This window comes from Dermacentor silvarum, chromosome 4 (assembly GCF_013339745.2).
Source record: "Dermacentor silvarum isolate Dsil-2018 chromosome 4, BIME_Dsil_1.4, whole genome shotgun sequence".
Taxonomy (NCBI): domain Eukaryota; kingdom Metazoa; phylum Arthropoda; class Arachnida; order Ixodida; family Ixodidae; genus Dermacentor; species Dermacentor silvarum.
In genome coordinates, this window is record NC_051157.2 from 122,220,578 (window position 1) to 122,240,526 (window position 19,949).

The following is a 19,949-nucleotide window of genomic DNA, read 5'->3' on the forward strand; positions in this document are numbered from 1 at the left end:
AGACCGCGAAGTTATTTTAGACCTCGAAATTAGACGATCATCGTAGGTGGGATCTGCCGGATTTTATTTAAGCCATAAAGCCAAAGCTTTCAGGCAAGGAAAACACAGTCATATACAGCCGTTTCAATGTACTCGCACTCACAATACACACCTAACGCTCCTTGGGAACCAAATTGCAGCGCACAAGGAATAAGGAACAGTGGCAAGCACAACATATCTTCTGTCTTCCCCTGTCTTTTGTCTCTTAAGAGGAAGCTTTAGCTTTGGCAAACTGCAGTTTCCCTATTCGAATACATGTTAAACGCGGAAATGATGAAACAGCCACTAGTACGCGCGCATTAATAAAATTTTCTGCATTTGAAAGCGAAACTTAAATTCTAACAACTATAAACAGCAATAATTTGATTTACTACCTCAAGTATTTTACAAATTTTGCCTTAAATTGGTAGGTTTCAAGGAAATGAAATTGTAGAATATTGGTAACGGAGAGAAAATGGAAGCGCAATATTTATATATCCGTCACTTCGCACGAAAACAAATATCGCAGTTGTATTAACTGCCACGGTTAGAGCACCGAAAGTGGAAAATTTTTATGTATTAATATGCTGCTTATGTGACTTCGTTACAATGTTTGCAAAGATGCATTGCGGAGATCCTACTGACAAATTAGTGATATGCTTCAGAGGGGTTAAGAATACATCCATTTTTGTCCGCTTTAGATATATTATCAGGTGCACTTTATGCAATTGTGATATCAATTTTCATTAGTGAGAGACAGAGTTGTAAGCTTGATAGTTTCGTATTTCTTTAATTTTGCAGTTTTCAACAGTACAATTTAAGTGTACCTTAGAGGATTGTAGCAGGAAGGTCGTTAATATAGAGAGAAAAAGGAGAGGGCAGAACTGAACCTTGTAAGAAGAATTAAAACTTGCTGTATAGTTTGTTAGAAAACACTTAATCCACTTGTTAGGATGTAGATTTAGTTTATTTAATTTGTACAAGAGAAGTCTGTTTTCTTTGAAATCTAAAAAAAATACAATCGGCAAAAGAAGAACGATCCAAAATTTGATGTAGCAGAATGAAACCAGTTGTGTTCGCATTGTTTTGCGAAAGCCGTGTTGAGCTGGGTGAAGAATGAATTATACTCGAGAAAATTAACAAGGTTAGAAAAAATTATAGTTTACAACACGTACTTGTTAACGAAATGGGACGGTAGTTATTTGGTGATTTGTTACTTAAGAGGACCACCTACCGTCCAATTAGGTAGTGTTGACACTCACACTGCTGAAAAAGCTTTGTATGCTAACAACATTAGTACTTTTCAAAATTGAGGAGAGACAGAGTTGTAAGCTTGATAGTTTCGTATTTCTTTAATTTTGCAGTTTTCAACAGTCTTTATTGCTTAAATTTGCTTAATACAATCACTCGTTTGTATGCTTTCTTTTAAACGCAACAAACCTCATCGAATTCGGTGCAGTGGTTACCAAGAAAGACAATTTCTCCATACCCATGTATTTAAATATTGAGCCACCGAGCTAAACTCAAATGTATAAACACGCCCATCTCTCGATTCTTCGACAGTTCGTCTTTCCTTGTCACGACACAGCGCTGAGCATATTTATTTATTACCTAATTGGGCACAAATAAAATTTATTCTGACAACAAAAATCTCGAAAATACTTATTGTTATCTTCTTTAGTTGGATTTGCATAACACCGTTGGACACTTTCAGGAGATTACTTCGTGGCTGTAGCAGGGCACTACCACTGTACCAAAGTTCATTGCCAATCGGTTGACTACAGGCTTTTGGGATTACGCATTACATCGCAGCATTCTGAGGCTCCGGATTTGTGATTTAAATCGCGTTCACCACATCGCAAAGTGTTCAGGAGCGCACGCACGCACGCACGCACGCACGCACGCGCACGCACGCACACACACACACACACACACACACACACACACACACACACACACACACACACACACACACACACACACACACACACACACACACACACACACACACACACACACACACACACACCACACACACACACACACACACACACACACACACACCCACACACACACACACACACACACCCACACACACACACACACACACACACACACACACACACACACACACACACACACACACACACACACACACACACACACACACACACACACACCACACACACACACACACACACACACACACAACACACACACACACACACACACACACACACACACACACACACACCACACACACACACACACACACACACACACACACACACACACACACACACCACACACACACACACACACACCACACACACACACACACACACACACACACACACACACACACACACCACACACACACACAACACACACACACAACATGGGAGAAGGAGGGAAACTGAGGGGCTCGATTCTTGTTAGTCTTGACAATATAATGCCAATAGACAAGAAGCCAAGGAGAGCATCGGGAAAATTAGCTGTCGTTGAAATTGACACATAGGAAATAATGAAGAAACGGGAAATGAAAGGAGGCAAAAGAATACCTTGCCGCCGGTGGGAGCCGAACCTACAACAAGCGCATATATATATATATATATATATATATATATATATATATATATATGTACCCGCATCTACTACGTGACCAGGTCTCCAATCATAATTTTTACCCTGTGACACTTCTAATATGCTAATGCAGTAAGGAAAATCTCAAGCAATGCAAACTTTTGGGTTGCTGAGCACGAGGTAGCGGGATCGAATCCCGACCATGGCGGCTGCATTTCGATGGGGGCGAAATGCGAAAACATCCGTGTACTTAGATTTAGGTGCACGTTAAAGAACCCCAGGTGGTCCGAATTTCCTGAGTCCCCACTACGGCGTGCCTCATAATCAGATCGTGGTTTTGGCACGTAAAACCCAATAATTTAAGAACTGCAAACTTATCCCTAAAATTCCGAGTTTTTATGCTGACGTGACCGGCTCCAACGAATGACCGCGAAGTTCTGAAGAAAAAGGGAAACATTTGCTGTATTTCTCTCGTTAATAGGGGGCTCTTTCTGGCCGATGGGTGAAGTCAATCTTAGTTCAGTAACCTCAGCGTCTCTGTGAACATGCGCGGCTGAACGCAGGGCAGTACCCTGGCGCAAAAACTAGGCGAAGCGAACCACACGGCCGCCACTGAGCGCTACCTGGCGCAGCTGTACCACGAGGCATCACGCATGCTGACGTCAAGGGAAAGTGCTGACGCCAGCCCGCGGATGGAGGACGTGCTCGAGCTGGACCGGCGGCTGGGCTCTCTGCTCTCGAAAGGCGGCACCGAGCTACTCTTCCCGGTGGCCGTGCTCGGCTCCCTGAGCGATCGCCTGAGCACGCACGGCTGGATCCGGCTACTGAACGAGCGGCTGTCGCCACACGAACGGCTCGGGTACCAGGACTACGTTAGCGTCGACTCCTACGACGCCTTGCGGGACGCCATCCGTTTCCTCTTTGGCGGAGTCGAAGGCCTTCACGAGGTGAGGGCGCACACGTCGGCCATTTTACTTCCGCAGCTCAGCTGCACATCAAACACTTTACTGCCACAGGCAGTTGAGCTCGACACTCCGGTATGTGCGCTGCTTTCGCCTTTTTGCTATTATGCATTGTGCCGCCATCGTCATGCCCGTCATGCCTCATCGGAATTAAATGCAAGGATGAGCGTGATACCGCGCAGATTTTATGCAGTAAGTGCCTCGTCCTCGGATGGAAGACATTAACATGAGGACAAACGGCAGCGTTTAGTCCCTCAGCCGGAACATTAATTTTATTGTGCAATTTTATGGGCACTACAGGCGCATTTACGCCGTTGTTCTCGGCGTCGTCGGGATGGTCCCAGTGAAGTCCAAGCGTGATAACACCGCTGCCGGGCGCCGTATGCTGTGGGTGCGAGCGAAAGCGTGCAAGTGTGAACCGAGAAGGATCGTGGCTCGATGTCACGCATGCAAGGGAGGAAAACGGGGAGGAAGCACGCCGTATCTTGCGAGTCATCTGCGTTGGTCACACAGTCTAAACGCATCGAGGGCTGGTGACTTACTGTGCGCTGTGTTCTCGCCGCTTGGTTCCCATTGAAGCGCGAGGCAGCGCGAAGGGCAATTCACTCGCTACGGCTGTCGCTCTTCCTCGCGCCAGTGTTTTGCCATCGAGTGAGGTGTGTTCATGTTTTCACCACTGCGTGCGTGACACCATGCTTGCTAATATAGTTTGTAAATGGGTGTTTACAAGTTTATGCGGCCGTTGAAACTACTATCCTTACTTCGTATAGCTGTCTAATTATTTGCTATCGCAATATTTGTTTCGCCTCTCGCGTGAAACTGTGGCATTCCTTTATACCATTAAAACCATTTAAAGGAACGTAATTTCCTGACGCACATGCATTAAATTATGACCAATAACGCCAGCACTGGCGCTATAAAGCCCCAAAATTGGAGTACTACCACGCAAAGAAACAACAACTACTTATCATGCGGCTAAGACGGTAATTCGGGCTATTTGGACAGCCGTACTGGGATCCTAAATAGCTCCAAAAAGACAAGAATCCACAGACATAAGAAGACAACACATGGCACTAACCTAATTGGAGTAAACAATTTTTGCGCCATTTAGGAACCCAGTTTTCATAAGAATAATGGTTCTGCAGCACTATGAAATCGAAATTTTTTAGACCAGTTTGACCACAAAGGATTACTCATATCTCGCTCACTCTCACTCGTTTCCGTTTCCTTAAATTGCACTTAAGGCACTTAATTATGTGTCTCGTATTGCCTTTGCTGCCGCAGAATGGCCCGTCTCGCGGTGGTTACTGACATTAGTAGGTTGTACCTTAGCGAAGTCCTCTCATTCGAAGACGATGTGGATTTTTCCTCAGGTGGCCTACTACATCTGCCTGCACGTGCTTGTGGAGGTGCTGCGACTCGACTACCAGCGCAGGCAGCAGCAGCAAGGCCTCGCAGCGTCCAAGAGCGCTGCCGAATCCGTAGTGCGGACTTGCGTCCAGGTCACCCAGGCATGTGCCCTGTCTTTCTCCTCGCAGCCGCAGCGGCCACATTTCGATGTTGACCACATGAAAAAACGCCGGCGTACCTAGATTAAGGTGCGCGTCAACTACATGGTTCGACGTGCTAAAAAAAATTGGAGCCCTCCATTATGGCGTCTCTCATAGCCCAAGGTTGCTTTGGGACGTAAACCCAACGAATCAATCAATCAATTGATCTATCTGTCTATCTACCACTCAAACAATATAACTTTATCCGCGCGGAAACGGAAAAAGGGCGTTAGCATGCGTGGATTTTATTCGGTCATCGCTGAATACCCGCGTGGATCATGTTAAAAAAAGCTGTCATGTAACCTTGTTCGCAATTGCAGCCACCTGAGTTAATTCACGTTTTCATCGCGAATATTCGCCGTTAGTGCTTGCAGTTATACCTTAATCCGTGAGCCCTGCCTGTGCAAAGTACATACTCCTGGCATAAAAAGTGCTCAATCGAAGTCACAAGGTACATAGATCAGTTCCGCATACATGCCCAAAGTGGAAGAAGCCTTGTGAAAGTGACAAAAAAATTGTCGCGTGATGGTCCCGGGTTCAATCCCCGAACATGGACGAATTTTTCTTCAGCTGCAACGCTTCCTGAGAAACCCGTATGGGTTTCTTTCGTAGCTTTGCCCTATACTCGCTGGTAAAGGGTATTTTTTTCTATTTCACGAAGGTTTGAAATGACGTAATGTTCAGACCAGCGAAGGAGCACACGAGCAGAGCAGTTGGTTTAAAAACAAAATTTGAGGTTTAAAGGACTGACAATATCAACCGGATTGAACGGCATTTATATGTAAGCACCAAATGGCGCAAATAAGCCTTACTTACTAAACGGACCCCGCGCTACGTTTTTTTATTTTTTTTCATTCCACTCTGATATTTACAAATGAGAAAGTATTGGTATTCGATTCGATGTTTTATTTTGCAAGCACGCAGAATTTAGAAAACTGTTTCGAAATAATGTGTTCACGGGCAAGTTGGTACATAGTTCTAAATATCGACCATTTGCACAGCGTATATGCACCGAACCTGACGGCACACAAACGCCCTCAACGACAGCAGCGCCAGCGTTACGTCGTTTGTGTGCCTTCGTGTCCTGTCAATTCGCACTGCGGTAACTGTGGAATACTTCGCCCTTCGTTACTTAGTCGCAGGTACACCATAATCTGACGTCGTTTACCGCGGATACAAGTCACCTCAGATCTGGGAAATCCAAGCCCGCGCAGATATCCTCGCTTAGTCCGAGGCGATCGATATTTTTTAGCATGCAGGATCGGCTGCAGGTTTGGTGTACGGTGGTTAGTTCGGGAACGGTACCTTCTTTTTTTTTGCTAACTTTTTTTTAACTGTAGGCCTGTCACGCAGTACTTCTGGCGAGTAAAAATGCGCGAGGAAATTCAAGCTAACCAGGAGAAAAGGAGCGATGCGACACCATCCGCCCTGTGTCCAGGCGTTCCCTAAATATTTTAGCCAAAGTTATGTGCCATTAACAGCCCGTACCTTCATACCTTGAACGAAAATCTGACAAAAAAAAAAACATTATGCAGAAACCATCGAGGCTGATTATTTAAGTAAACGGACAACATTCTGACCCCGCATGAATTTATCCGTGCAACTTTGAGGGTCACTGAAATGAACCGTACGAAGCAGCAAGACGATATGAAAATGCATATGATTAAGACTTCATTCAATTTTTATTGATTGTAGCATGATGCAGTGCATAAATACGCTTCTGGGCGAGTAAGGCAAATAATTATATCAGGTCAATCAGTTTTTTGTTTTGTATCTAGAATATTTTCTTTGGTTGTCCTTTAGACTGCCTGGTTGGTCAACAAGCGCAGTGTGCTTAGATCACTCAATTAAATGCTTTCTTCAACAATTTTTTAAAAATAAATATTGAATGTTATCAAGACGCTCCCATTTCAACTGCACTGCTAGTGTTCTATTTTTTTATTTTTGCCACTTCTGCGGAAGCCACACGACGGCTCCCTCTATAACAGATTGGAGGCGAAAACTGTTGCATATCGGACGCGAGAAGGAACGCTACAATGATGGTTACCCGGCGATGGTTACCCGGGCATGTTTGCGTGCCCACCACACACAAACGTGAATTCCTGAGCGCAGGCGCATTCTCTCAGATGCGAGAAGAAAGCGTTGGGCTTCCAAAGAAAGCTATTCGCCTTAAAACACCCCTCTGCGCGGCCGCGGCAGGAAGCCCTGTCCGACACGTGGTCGGTGCTGCTGTCCACTGTGCTGGCCTCCGAGAGCAGCGGTGAGCGTGCCGCCCATCTCGTGGTCGAGCCGGTGCTGCGGGCGGCGCGCCACGACACCATGGCGTGGATGGGCGACGCGATACGGAAACAGGGCCCGCAGGATAATCGCCACCGTCGGCGTTACACCGTACCGACCGCCGGCCGGGACCCTTTCTGAGCAGACAATGACGATGACAGCGCGTTTTGACGACGCGGCGCCCACGAGCCAGTTTCCAGGTGAGGCGCGTGCTTTCTGCTTTGAGTGTCTTGAAAACTTGCTAATTAAAACCATTCTTTTGATTCACTCGTACATTGTGGTACGCTGTCATCGGGAACACCTAATTAAAGTACCAGCACCGAATACTACTCAAAGAAGTCGTAAAGACGTCCATAATGCTCTTTCATGAGTTAATTCAATTGTACCAGAGGCATAATATCGGCCGCCTGACTTCTTTACATTCGAAGGCTTCTGCATTTATGTAAATGTCACTACTGAACTCTCATGCCGCCTATTCAAATACATTTGAATCAAATTTGTTGCATTTGAGAGAGAGAGAGAGCAAGTTAAATTCTAGTGGGTGTTAGAAGAATTTCGATTTAGGGTCTGAATTTTCTTAGGAAAATTGTAGATGATTAACAAGTTAGAAAAAATTAGAAACACAATATTTACAAATCTGTGGCTCTAATAAAAGCAGATATCACAGATCTGTAAACTGGGGCGCTATAACGTAAAATGATTCCAAACTGTTTTGATTCCAAACACCTGACGTCAAATTTACGTAACCATGTGCACGGACGCAAGCATCGGGCGGTGACCCGCAGCGTTGTCTGAACAACCCAATCAAACACTGTCCTCGTTTATAGGAGGTCACCTTTGTTCGCTTTCAAAACCAATAACATTGTCTACACTCAGCGGTTTTTCTTATCTAATTGGCTTACAAGAGGCGAGGAGCGCGCTCTAGTGGAGAGGGTTTCGATGGGGCCGAGCCAGCACAATGAAAATAGATAACCGCCTGAAGAGGGTGGTGCCGGCTTCTCCGATTGGTCCGCTTCGCCTTACTTAGCTTGCGATGGCTGGTCGAAAATCGGGGCGGCGTGCAACAGAAGGATAAGAATGCCGCTAAAACAGATCCTCAGCAAGGAAGAGTTGGCAGAGCGATGTCGTATGCATGCCGAAAGGGCTAGATAACGTTTTACTGCCACGCAAAGAGGTTTATCATGCGCAAATAAACACATGCTCACCGGCAGGTGCGAGTAGCGAGGGCCTGAACGATCGGCGGGCAGCCATCTTCTATTCCTTTCGGAACGGGGCAGTCTGTGGCTATTCAGAAACATTTTCAGTTTTGTTCGGCATATTAATGCATTTATTTCGCGTACACGTCACTTTGGCGTGGATAGTTTTCGCGGTTTCGTGAGGTCGCGTGACAGACAGGCGAAGTGGGCGCAGCCAGAAAACATGAGACTAATAGCAGAGGGCTAATGGTGAAAAGGCGTCGAATCAGGAGTGAATATTTTCCTTTGTGCAGTTTAATCTTGCATAATCAATGCCTACACGTTATATCAGATCGGGAGCTATCGCGGTTTTCGTGACGTCGCGTGACAGACAGTCGAAGTTTGGAGTGGCCCGAAAATATTTTGGCCAATCGTGGAGGCTGATTGCAGAAATTGGAATCAAAAGAGTTTGGAATCATTTCACGTTATAGCGCCCCTGCATCCGTTAGAGTATCCATTGCGGACAAATTTGATATATCAATTTCTATCTGAGATGATTGCGTTACAACGTTTACAATGTTTACAACGTGTAACGTTTACAACGTTTACAATGTTTAGGAAGGTCTTGCAAAAATCCTAGTCACATATTAGTGTTGTAGTTGAACACCATGTATACAAGGGAATTTTTTTTCTACTTTAGATGTACTATTACATGCAACTTGCAGAACTGTGACATCATATTTCATTGCCGAGCTACGGAGTTGTAAACTTGATATTTTCATCCGCCGTGGTGACGTAAGGAATTTGGCGTTGCGCTGCACTTCCCGAGGTCGCGGGATCAAATCCTGGCTACAGCGTCCGCATTTCGATAGGGACGAAAGGCAACAACAATCGTGTACCGCACATTGGGTGCATGTTAAAGAACCCCAGGAGGTCAAATTTCATCCGGGGTCCCCCACTACGGCGTGCCTCCTAATCATCTTTTAATCTTGGCATGTATAGTCTTCATATTTATGTAACCGTATAACATGTGTTTGCTCCACAATTGTTATCTGTACCGCCTTCCTGACACAATACTCCTTCTGTGGCCTGTGAGGTATATGAAATAAATAAATAAAAATAAATTTAAAAACGCAAAATATAATTTAGCTTCATAGTATCGTTTCCTTGTGAATTCTCAATTTGCAACAATCTTTATTAAAAATTCACCAACCTAAATGAAAAATCCGCTTCCCAAGAATGCGCTTTCAAATGCAACAAACTTTATCAAATTTGTTGAGGTTGGTGCCGAAAAAATCTATTTCTCCTTTCCCGTGTAATGAGATAGGGGCGCCCGCACTGAGGCTCTTTTCCTAACTTAGCCCTCGTAAGAGGAAGTTTGCGATTGCGCGCGTGGCTAGGCAGACCAGGGAAAAATACACATTTAATTACTAGGTGAAAGCATGAGGCAAGATAGACAAACAGGTCAATAGTAGAGGCGAATAAGGGATGGAGCTAAGGCTGCCGATGAGGGTATTCTCCTCCGGCAGGAATTGCTTTCCTGAACAGGGCTTAGGAAAGGGCTAACCAAGAATGAGGGAGCGAATTGAACAATGATTACATGAAGTGGAACGGCTTAGAAGGAAGGATCTGTTGTCGTAGATTGTGGGGTGGTACCGGTGCCTTATAGTCCCCATCATCCTTTGACTGCTTTGTATTATTTCTATAAATAAACAGTAGCAATCGAGATTGTATGTTCAAGATGAAAAAAAAAAAAAACAAGTGGGGAATTTCTAGAAAAACAAGAACCAAGGCATGTACACATACGTACGTAACATATACATACTATCGATAATTACATCACTTGACCCAAACGATTAATGAGCATATAATTTAATTCATGTTGCGCCTGCTTTCAACAAATTTACTGTTCCCAACTTAAATACCCATATTCTGTTTCTGCTATCACAGGCAATAAACGTGATGTGTCAATTACTAAACATTCTCGCAGGAGTGTTTTTTTTAGTGCTGGTATTTCCTTCTTAAGTATGATAGCACATGATCCCTTGTTCATGGGTATATATGTTTGTTCACGTATTGCGATGTGTTTTAAAACGAAGCTTTCTATGTCTTACTGATTCGCCCGTGAGCGCCGAAAACGCACTGCAGGAAAGCCAATTTACATAATGCAACTATCTGCGCACACAATAGAACAACGGCGCATGACATATAGATATCGTAGAACACTACAGTTTACATTCGCAGTTGTACCGATAACAACAATGAGAACTGCAACGGCCAGACGAACTGTATATATCTGCATTGCATTACGCGCGTCACGCAATGCATTCCCAGCTGTCACCACGAGTAGGCCGCGGGTGCAGCGCACGGCAGAAGAAGGGGCTGCCGTACGAGAACGTAAGCGCGAGCGCGATCGAGCCCGTAAGGCCGATCCCGTGTATCGGTAACGGCAGACCCTCTGACCGTCTACCATAGCGATAACAACGCAACACTGCGCAAGTGTAGAGTCGTCCGTGAAAGTGTGAGTGTGTGCTTGCAATCAACGGCTACATGATCTAAAAAGGAAATGAGTCTTCATTCAACTTCAACGTTCAAAAAATACCATCCTAAACAAGCGATCGAATCATATATGCATCGCATCGGGTCACTCGGCATTTTTTGGGTTCGTTGCGTGGTCGTTGACTTTGGACTTTGATTCAGTTGCCATGGGAGAAAGCTTCGCGTTCAACCGTATTTCTTTAAGAAAGGGGATTTGATTTTTACATGGGTGCCTTGGGTTGGGTCCCGCTTAGTATAACATCTTTTTACCTGCATTGAGTATTTTCTTTTTCAAACATATGTTCTCAAACTGCCACAAATAACATCTGGAATCCTTCCATGAGGATACAATACAGGATGTTTCCACAAAGACCGTAAGTAGCATTTAAAAGAAAGCCATTCTGAAATAAAGGTGCGGTTCCTTAGGGAACATGTCGTGGTAGTTAGTCGCTAGTTAACAAAAAATATTAATTAATTGCCTTTTATACTTTTATATTTCACCTGGATCGTCTTTATTGTGAAATTCAAGCAAACTCTCCATACAAGCCATATCAACTTTGGGATCTGGAAAAAATGCGGTTTCCCGCGGAACTGTGGCACAACGAACCACAGTTCGAACCATATTTCCAAAGTCTGCTGTGGAATTATGTACTTTCATGAATAATATGTTCTCTACTGAGACCTGCGCTTTCTTTTCTTCGAAAAGTGTGCCATATCAAGCGCCGCTGGTCTGGCACATGGAACAGATGTTGTTGGTCAGGTTTTCTGGCGGAAAGTCAGTTGAAACTAGACAGTTGTAGTTTCATGTACGCAGAAGCTTTGCGCACGCAAACATGTAGAACTCTCATGTTCGTAGAACTCTCACGTTTGCGTGCGCAAAGCTTCTGCGTACGTGAAACTAAAACTGCCTACTATCGTTCGCCAAGTCGAAGAATGTACACATGCAGACAGCCCCGTGTACACCATGAAACCAGCGTTACGGGATGGCGCTTAGATATTTTTTTTTCTTTTGTTGGACAGTTAATAGATCACTCACGGCTGCTGATGACAAGCCCGGCTGCTCGTGCTTGTCTTAGGTGCCATCACTTATGAAAAGCCTGATGGCTGCTGTGCGGCTGTAAAGCATAAAACACAAAAAAGGAGAAAAGATCTTGCGTACTAAAGATACGTACTAGTGAAGCCAGGGAATAGTTGTCAACGGCGTCGTGTCGCACTCGCGCAACGCCAGCCAACCTGCGCATTATTTTACTCGCGTAGAGCTGATGCAGCTTATAGATGAGGGGCCATTGGAGCTGCAGTGGCGTATACGCACTGTCCCAGGTGTGTTGTGGTCTCTGCGGGTGGCTCGGCGGGTGGAGTCGCTGCAGAACCCTCCTTCGCAGAGCGAAGTGGCAGCCACCCGCCGCTTTCTGGGCGCCCGCGTAGTCTACGATGCCAGGCTTAACGTGCTGCTTCTGCCCATCGCCGTGCTGCTGAGGCCCGTGCTGTACCCGGTGGACGTGCCCATCGAGATGGCCATGGGCACGCTAGGATCGCTGTTGGCCGAGGAGCTCTACCGGGCCCTGCTCCCGCCACCCGAAGACATGGACCTTTGGGCTACCGGAACGAGGCACGCCATTGACAGGTTAGCAATGAATCCGGGGAGGATTGACCCCGCCTCGTCTCTCGTCCTGTTCTTTTTTTTTCTTTTTCACATAAGAAAGTTAAGTCCTTGACATCCACGCTTAACTGATTGGCAATTATAAGTCGCAACGATAGCTTCCCAAGAGCGGATACACTCCCGGGAAAGTACTTCGCAAAAACAGGGGCAACGTGTCTCGGCAAATATTTTTAAAAATTATGCAGATTCAATCCGCACATGTTGGAACTTGTGTGAAGCGAAGATTTTGTGACGCCGGTTAATTGAGTGATATAAAACTAAATGCGACGCGTATACTACTAGTGTATTGTGATCATAGCAACGTGTAATCTCATGAAATGTTTATGCACTGTTCGCGTCACAACTTTAATGTCACGTAATGTTCAGGTTTGTGCACTACACCGTTCGCAAACTACGCCGAGATGCAAACAGAAGTTAATGGAAATGCGGACCGTAAGTCGTCGACGCAATGACGTTGCACTGGAAGGCGATGTTTGATGTTTGTTTGATGTAGCTTCAGTGCCACCGTCAGACATGTGATTCATTTACACTAAGCTTCCTTGGTGAACCCATCCGGACTTTTTAGACTGTAGCTGCCGGTGCTGCTGTTTACCAAATAGTTCAAACAGAGAAAACGGAAAGAAATGCATGTTTCATCGCGGGAACGAACATTGGTCTTCCAAAACAACATTCAGATGATTTAACTATTAATCTACAATCCTTTTAAGCGAAGTGCGTCGTCGTCTTCTTAAGCAGCTGGCTCGTTGGCGCCCCTCGGGTTGCGTTCGTGCTCGTGCTTGGCACGTGCTCATGCCACTGCTCCCACGTTCGTCATCGTCGTCTTCTGCCACAGCTGGCGCCGTTGCCGCTCATCATTCCAGCGTTCACTTGTCTTCTGTCGTCGTAGTGGGGAGGCCGCGTTTAGGGGGGTTATGAGCCATTGGTTAAGGGCAGATGAGCCATTGATTGTCTTACGTGACGGACAGATTTGTTTTGAAGCAATTTAATTTCGAAGCATCGCAAGTGGCAATGGCGGGCTAATGCTGCTAACTACGCCGCCGAGCAAACTCGAAACATCCAACGCAAGCGACAACAGCGACGAGCAGAGAATTGTACAACGCAACGGAAGGAAAAGTTGCACGAAATGGAAGGAAAAGTAGAAGGAAAGGGAAGGACAAGTAGTACGAAAAGGAAGGAAAAGTAGTAGGTCAGGTACACACACTACAAGCTTCGCTTACCCCCATTTTCTCGACAGGAGAAGGGCTGGTGATTTTTTTCAAGCTAAGCGTGATGAGGCGGCCGTTGCGGAGTTCCGTGATAGGTACAAGGAACAACCACCGCCTCCACCACAAAAATGTTACGTAAAACGACACAAGGTGGGACTATTTACACTGTATTTACACTGCATGAGAGACACAGTAGCCAAGATGGTGGACAGCGCCCAGTACCAGGCAGACCCGTCTTCTTTGTCGTCTGCTCCAGGCAGAATGTCTCTCTCTGTTGTGGTAACTTCGTAGCAATACGCTAGCCTGCGCCGGCGATGTAGCGCTAAAACTCCGGCTGCAGCGGAGGCTCGCCGGCGCCGGAGCGTGTGTCATTAGGCACGGTGCCAGCTGCGTAGGCGCGCCCTCACGCCATGTGTGCAGCCAATCAGAGCAGTTTTGCTTCCGCCGGGGAGGAAAAGCGCAAGAAAGGGTTTCGCGCGCGCTGCGCCCGCTTCGTTTTCGTTCAGCTCAGCCTCGGAAAACCGATGGGATGGCCGCGCATTGTGCGTACCCCCGCACAACAGGCAGCTCTCGCCGAATGCCGACAGAGATATCCCGTGAAAGGGCGCGTCGTCGGCGGACCGATCCTACGGTGCGAGCCGGTGAAGCTGCGGCACCCCGCCAACGCCGCGAGCAGATCACCTGACCTTCCCTTGGTCACTGTCAAGTTACTCACAAGAAACTTAACCGTCAAACAAAAGGTGCACCTAGGACAAGCTTCGCTTAGCCCCATTTTCCGGTAGGGGAAGGGCCAACGATTTTTTTTCTTTCTTTGTTACCTGTTTAATACAGAACAAAGACGCTTTGAAATATAAAAAACAGATCCAAGAAACAAAATGGGTAAGGATGCTTTTTTTTAGCATCAGCTATTTAACGGCTGGCCTCATGAAGTTAAAATGCTTTCAACGGTGGTCAAATCGTGGACGCACGGCAACTATTCTGGTATGTACTCCTGTATAGTGTCTTTTGCTCATTGACAAAGTTCATGATCCTCACATTGAAGTACTCCCGTGCAGGGTGAAGGTCAGTGTACGCATTCCTAACGACAGTTTAGCATTTCCAGATAGGTGAATTGCACTGACATCATCTTAGCTGCCGTTCAATGGTGGGAATGACCACGAGCGTTTTGGAGCAGCTTTTGTAGCAGGAAAAATGACGATTTGGAGCATATTTTGTAGCAGTCAACAATGATGATTCTGAATCGTTGTTGTCGGACGCTATTCTTGAGCGTGAAAAATGGTTCTAGAATACCAGCGCATATCATCGCGCATATTCTCGAGGAAAGTAATCGGCATAAGCAACAGCTCACGAACAAATTACAACCAACACGCGATCACACTGAGTCAACATGAAAATACTGAGCGTCCCCAGAGCTAAAGCAAGCCACATAAAGGCACAAAAGCTCGCGCCAATACAGTCACCTGGTATGCAGGATGGCCATTCGAGCAATTTAGTTTGGGCCGAACGTCGTCAAGCTAATAAAATGGTTGAGCTACAGATCAGGCAAGTTGCTAGCACACACACACATAAAGGCGACACAGCAAAGCAACTAATAGCATGCAAGGAGGTAAGTTTTAGTTTGCTGATCGCCGTGACACAGCCGCCTTGCCGAACGCGCGAAGTGCGCGTCATTGGTTGCGGAGCACCTCTCCTATAGGCACCCTTCAATGCAGTTTGGCTGTACATGTCGCGCCACCTAGCAGCGGCGGTGAGCACCCGCGAGTAGGCCCTCACCGCCGTTTCACCTTTGGCCGTACTGCGCTCAGGCACGCCTGAAAGCTTCCTTTTCAGATTTTTCAATGGATTCACCACGACCACTCGGCAGCTCCTCCGTGAGAAGTGTGAACAAAATAACATGCGCATATGCTGCTGCTTTAGGTATTTTCACAACCGCGAAGGGGATGTCGGCATCAAATTGTGCCGCTTCCCTTCAAGGCTGTGGTCAGAAACCCGGTGGCTGAAGGTGGATCGTCGTGGTTCGGGCCGTCAAGTAAGAGTCGCTCTTGCGAATTTCTGTTGAACTATGACGCAAACGCAAAATAAAAAAATAAAAAACACAAGGCAGCATCCATGAAAACGCACAATAAAGCGACAACTGCATAAACACGTGTGATCTGATTCCCGCTGTTGTAAATTGGTTTGGATAATTGTTGAGCTATTCTCGCTCCAAAACAAATGCGCAGTGGTTGTTACGTGTCAAATCTAGCTTCGTAAGCGCTCCGCGTTTACCTTTGTACGCACTGTAGTTCTTGTTGTGTATTAAGCCAACGTGCAGCTCCTTTCTGCGCCTGGATCAAGACGCGACTGCTGAAACCGGGCTCATTCATGCCGACGTTTTCTCGCGTTTAGAACAACAGAACCAAGGCTGGAGTGCACCGCAGCACACATCGAGTATTCGCAAAATAGCACTTCTCGCGCGCACGCTAGCACACATTTGTTCAGGTGTTGCTTAGTGTCAGCTGATTGCTCTCTGTTATGTTTCAGCGATGATGACCTCTCACACTGGAGCCCGAATGACAACACCAGAATATGCTCGAGGCTCTTTGTGAACCGGAGAAAAAAGCGCCATAAAGAACCATTCAAGTTACCTTCCAACTCGCCAAAACCTCGACAAATGTGATAAGCAAGGCACGCTCGAAGTATACTGAAGCTACAAATGAAAGTTAAAAAACGTCTACGGCCGTATTTGCCCACTTAAGCGGAATAAATTATTTATTTGTTAACTTACTTTGAGGTCGACGTCGTAAACGTGCTTTATTTGTCGTGACAAGAACTTTGCTGCGATGTCCGTCCTGTTTACTTTTTTGACACGAAATTGTCGTAAAGTTGACGTCCTTTCTCGAGTGTCGGTGGTCGAAAATGGGCCTCAATGTTTTCAATTGCCTTAAAAACCACAGTTTAGAACGCCCGACTTGTTTCAAATGAGCGCCGCAGAAGCATGCCTTCGTAGAAGTGGCCGCCTCGGTGTTTCGCGGAACTGACACGGCGGCGCTGACGGCTGAGCCGATCGCTGCGCCGCCTGACCATTGAAGGGAGCCTATACCAAAGCCACGCCGCCGGTATGAAGCACGAACGCGGGACACGCCAACAACGCGGAATGCATGGGCCGACCACGCCTTACTGGGCTTTGCAGAACTTGATCCTAAACTACGCGCAACCCGCGAAAATATGGCGTACTTCGAAGATGCACGAGCGCTCACTAGATTACATTGAATTAGCTCATTGACCCTTTAGCTCATATAGGTTTATGAAGGATAGGAGACTCAATGGCACTCTTTGCATAGGGTTGGTCCCACCTGGCATTGGCCACCACTCCTCTTCCCAGTGGCCCATGGCATTACGCGCCGCAGCTCGTCTTGGGGCATCCTTGGAACAGTTTCTCGCAATTGTAGCATGGATGTAGCCGCTTTAATGGAATATAGCAGATTAGAGCAACTGTAGCTGCACTTCCACGATTGTGCCATTTTCTAGGACCAAGACGGTGAGAAGATGCGTCTGCTCGCATCTCTCGCGGTGGTTCTGCTAGTTCTGCTGCGTTTCTGGAACAGACGCCAGCAGAGTTCCGACTGCGTCTCTTATACGGCTGTCACACGGCGCACTTTTGATAGCAATCAAGGCCGATCCGGATCGAATTTCTCGGTCGCGATTGGTTCCTTTTCCCAATACGTGCCAGTGAGCCAATCGCGGTTCAGAAATTCGATTTGGATCGGGCTTGATCGCGATCGAAAGTGCTCGTGTGACGCCGCTGTTAGGCATTGAAACAGATTATCAGTGGCAGTGAATATGGTAGAGCGACGTAATCTTAGCCGTCATGTTGGAGGACCAGTATGGTGAGAAGCTTCGTGCGTGATGCCATGTGCAAGCTATCCATATTATGAAGGGCAAGTGGCATAATGAGCTCGAAAGATGTACCATGTACCCTCTTTTTCAACTCACTAGTGGATTTCCTATGAATAAAAGGGGAGTTCAGTTAATCGTTAGCCCAGATCACGCGCATACCATGAATCCTCTGTTTCAACAGACAAAAATTCTGCGGCGATTTAGTGGTAAATTCGAGAGAAATGCGTTAGCATTACGTCGCATCTGTTTGAGGTCCCGGATCAATGATTTAAACCGCGTTCACCACATTGCAAAGTGTTGTTCAGGAGCTTACTAGACACACGTGCTGCCTCTTCGAATAATAAATGTTCAGTTGCTATAGTACAGCGATGTGCTGTGTGTATTTCTCCTTGCTGTTCATGCGCACTGGCAGCCTTTTTTTGCAACGTGCATCCAACGAGCTCAGGCAGAGACCGTCCCCGAACCGACTTGGCATTGTCACGCAGGTTCGAGCAGTGCCTCCGGTCCTTGTGGTTGAGCAAGACGAACGAGACGTTGGCGTCCTCCCCGACTGAAGCCGATGGCCGAGGCGCACCGGGAACGTATGGCGCCGGCGATCTGCTGCTCTGGACGCAAGGTGCGCGACTGGCTTTCGCCGGCCTCAAGGAGGCACTGAGCGGCTTCCACCGAGCCACCAACTGGCCCAGCTACTGGCGTCGTGCGCAGAAAAGCTTCTTCCGCCGATTCTGCCAGCTGCACTGCTCGGCGAGCAAACCCAGTTCGCGACTGCGCTGCCTCCTGCCGCTCGCGAACATGGTCGAGTTCGCCGAAGCCTTCGAGTGCCCGGCCTCCGCCGCACCGAAAGGCGCCACAGGCAGCTACTGCGTGCTGGAATAGTTTTGTTGGTTGTTTTGACTTTATTGACTTCTGCGAGTGCACGCATGTGACCAGATGGCGTGTATAACATTCGCGTGCTCCCCAGTATGGGTTTGCAATTATGAACTTCTGGTTCCGCCAACTTCGCGCGTGATTTATCCACAGAATTGCTCAGTTTGCCATGATAACTTGTCGTCTGATTACCCTATATAGTCCTAACTTCCACCTTGACAACTTAAATATATACTGCTCGCATCATAAGTTACGCATCACCATTTTTAGTTTTGTCAGTGGAAAAGCGCCCGCGGACGTTCCTTTGAAGGAAAGAGCGCTGGTGTTGACGATTGGATGGTCCTAACTGTACCCGTTCGAACGCTCCTGCGTTTATTTGGCGTGCGCTTCGGAACAGCAATTCTTTGTGCGTTGCTAAGAGCAAAGAGAAAGCCCATCTTGTCGCGTTGCTTCGGGAGTGTGACAGTTCCAGGGCCAAAAGGCCTGAGCGTGATAGTATATACGTATAGCGGTGTATTGTTGTCCAACGCTGTAAAATACGTATAGTATAGGTTTGAGCACTGTTAGAAAAAATACTTCGCAAAAACTCACGCAGAAACTCATCTGATAGTTGTCTAATTGTGGGCGTATACACTGTGCCACTTGCTCATCTCCCCGCAGCCCGGCGTCATTATCAGTGCCATGAAACTCGATCCGACCTGTACAAACGACAGCGCTGCGGCGACGCGAACTGTTGTGGACGGCGGTGCAATGTGAATTGATGACGCAAGCAAACTACTGCAGGTGGCGGCGCCAGGTGCGCTGATGACGTTCCGATCATTATAAGCCGTTATCGCTCTTTAGCGCCTGATCCATCTGCGTCGAACCATTATGAACCGTGATCAACCGTACTCAGGTGGCGGCTGCGTATGGCGCGGCAGCCCGGGCCCTATTCAAATCGATCTGCGATGGGCACAAAGTGCGGCGAGAGCTAATAGCTTCGTGTGCGCTATGTTCTCGCCGCGTAGTTTGCGCTAAGCGAGAGGCAGCGCGAAGGTCAATTCGCTCGCTGCAGCGGGCCCTATCTTGAAAGCAATCGTCTTACGTGATGGACGTCGTGTTTCCTCGTTGGGTAGGCATAGAAATGCTTAAGCATTTAAAAAAAATTGCAGTTACATATTGACAGCGATAGCAGGGCTTAGCGTTGCGCTTGAAGTTCTAGCGCGGTGTACAAACTACACGCCGATGCAAAGTGG

The 19,949-nt window shown here is 47.0% G+C and overlaps 1 protein-coding gene across 1 annotated transcript; it reads left to right on the forward strand.

The window, feature by feature from the left end:
• The first annotated feature begins 7,544 nt into the window (after nucleotides 1-7,544).
• On the forward strand, nucleotides 7,545-18,845 carry LOC125945009 (uncharacterized). Its single transcript, XM_049666537.1, has 3 exons — nucleotides 7,545-7,590; nucleotides 12,424-12,727; nucleotides 18,333-18,845. The coding sequence occupies exons 1-3, from the start codon at nucleotides 7,545-7,547 to the stop codon at nucleotides 18,721-18,723; spliced, it is 741 nt and encodes a 246-aa protein (XP_049522494.1). The 3' UTR covers nucleotides 18,724-18,845.
• The last annotated feature ends 1,104 nt before the right edge of the window (nucleotides 18,846-19,949 follow it).

Excerpts from the sequence above, each read along its gene's own strand:
- LOC125945009 (XM_049666537.1), top strand. The coding sequence starts at position 7,545 with ATGACAGCGCGTTTTGACGACGCGGCGCCCACGAGCCAGTTTCCAG. Across the intron at positions 7,591-12,423 it reads GCCCACGAGCCAGTTTCCAG|GTGTGTTGTGGTCTCTGCGG; the intron begins GTGAGGCGCGTG and ends GCACTGTCCCAG. Across the intron at positions 12,728-18,332 it reads ACGAGGCACGCCATTGACAG|GTTCGAGCAGTGCCTCCGGT; the intron begins GTTAGCAATGAA and ends ATTGTCACGCAG.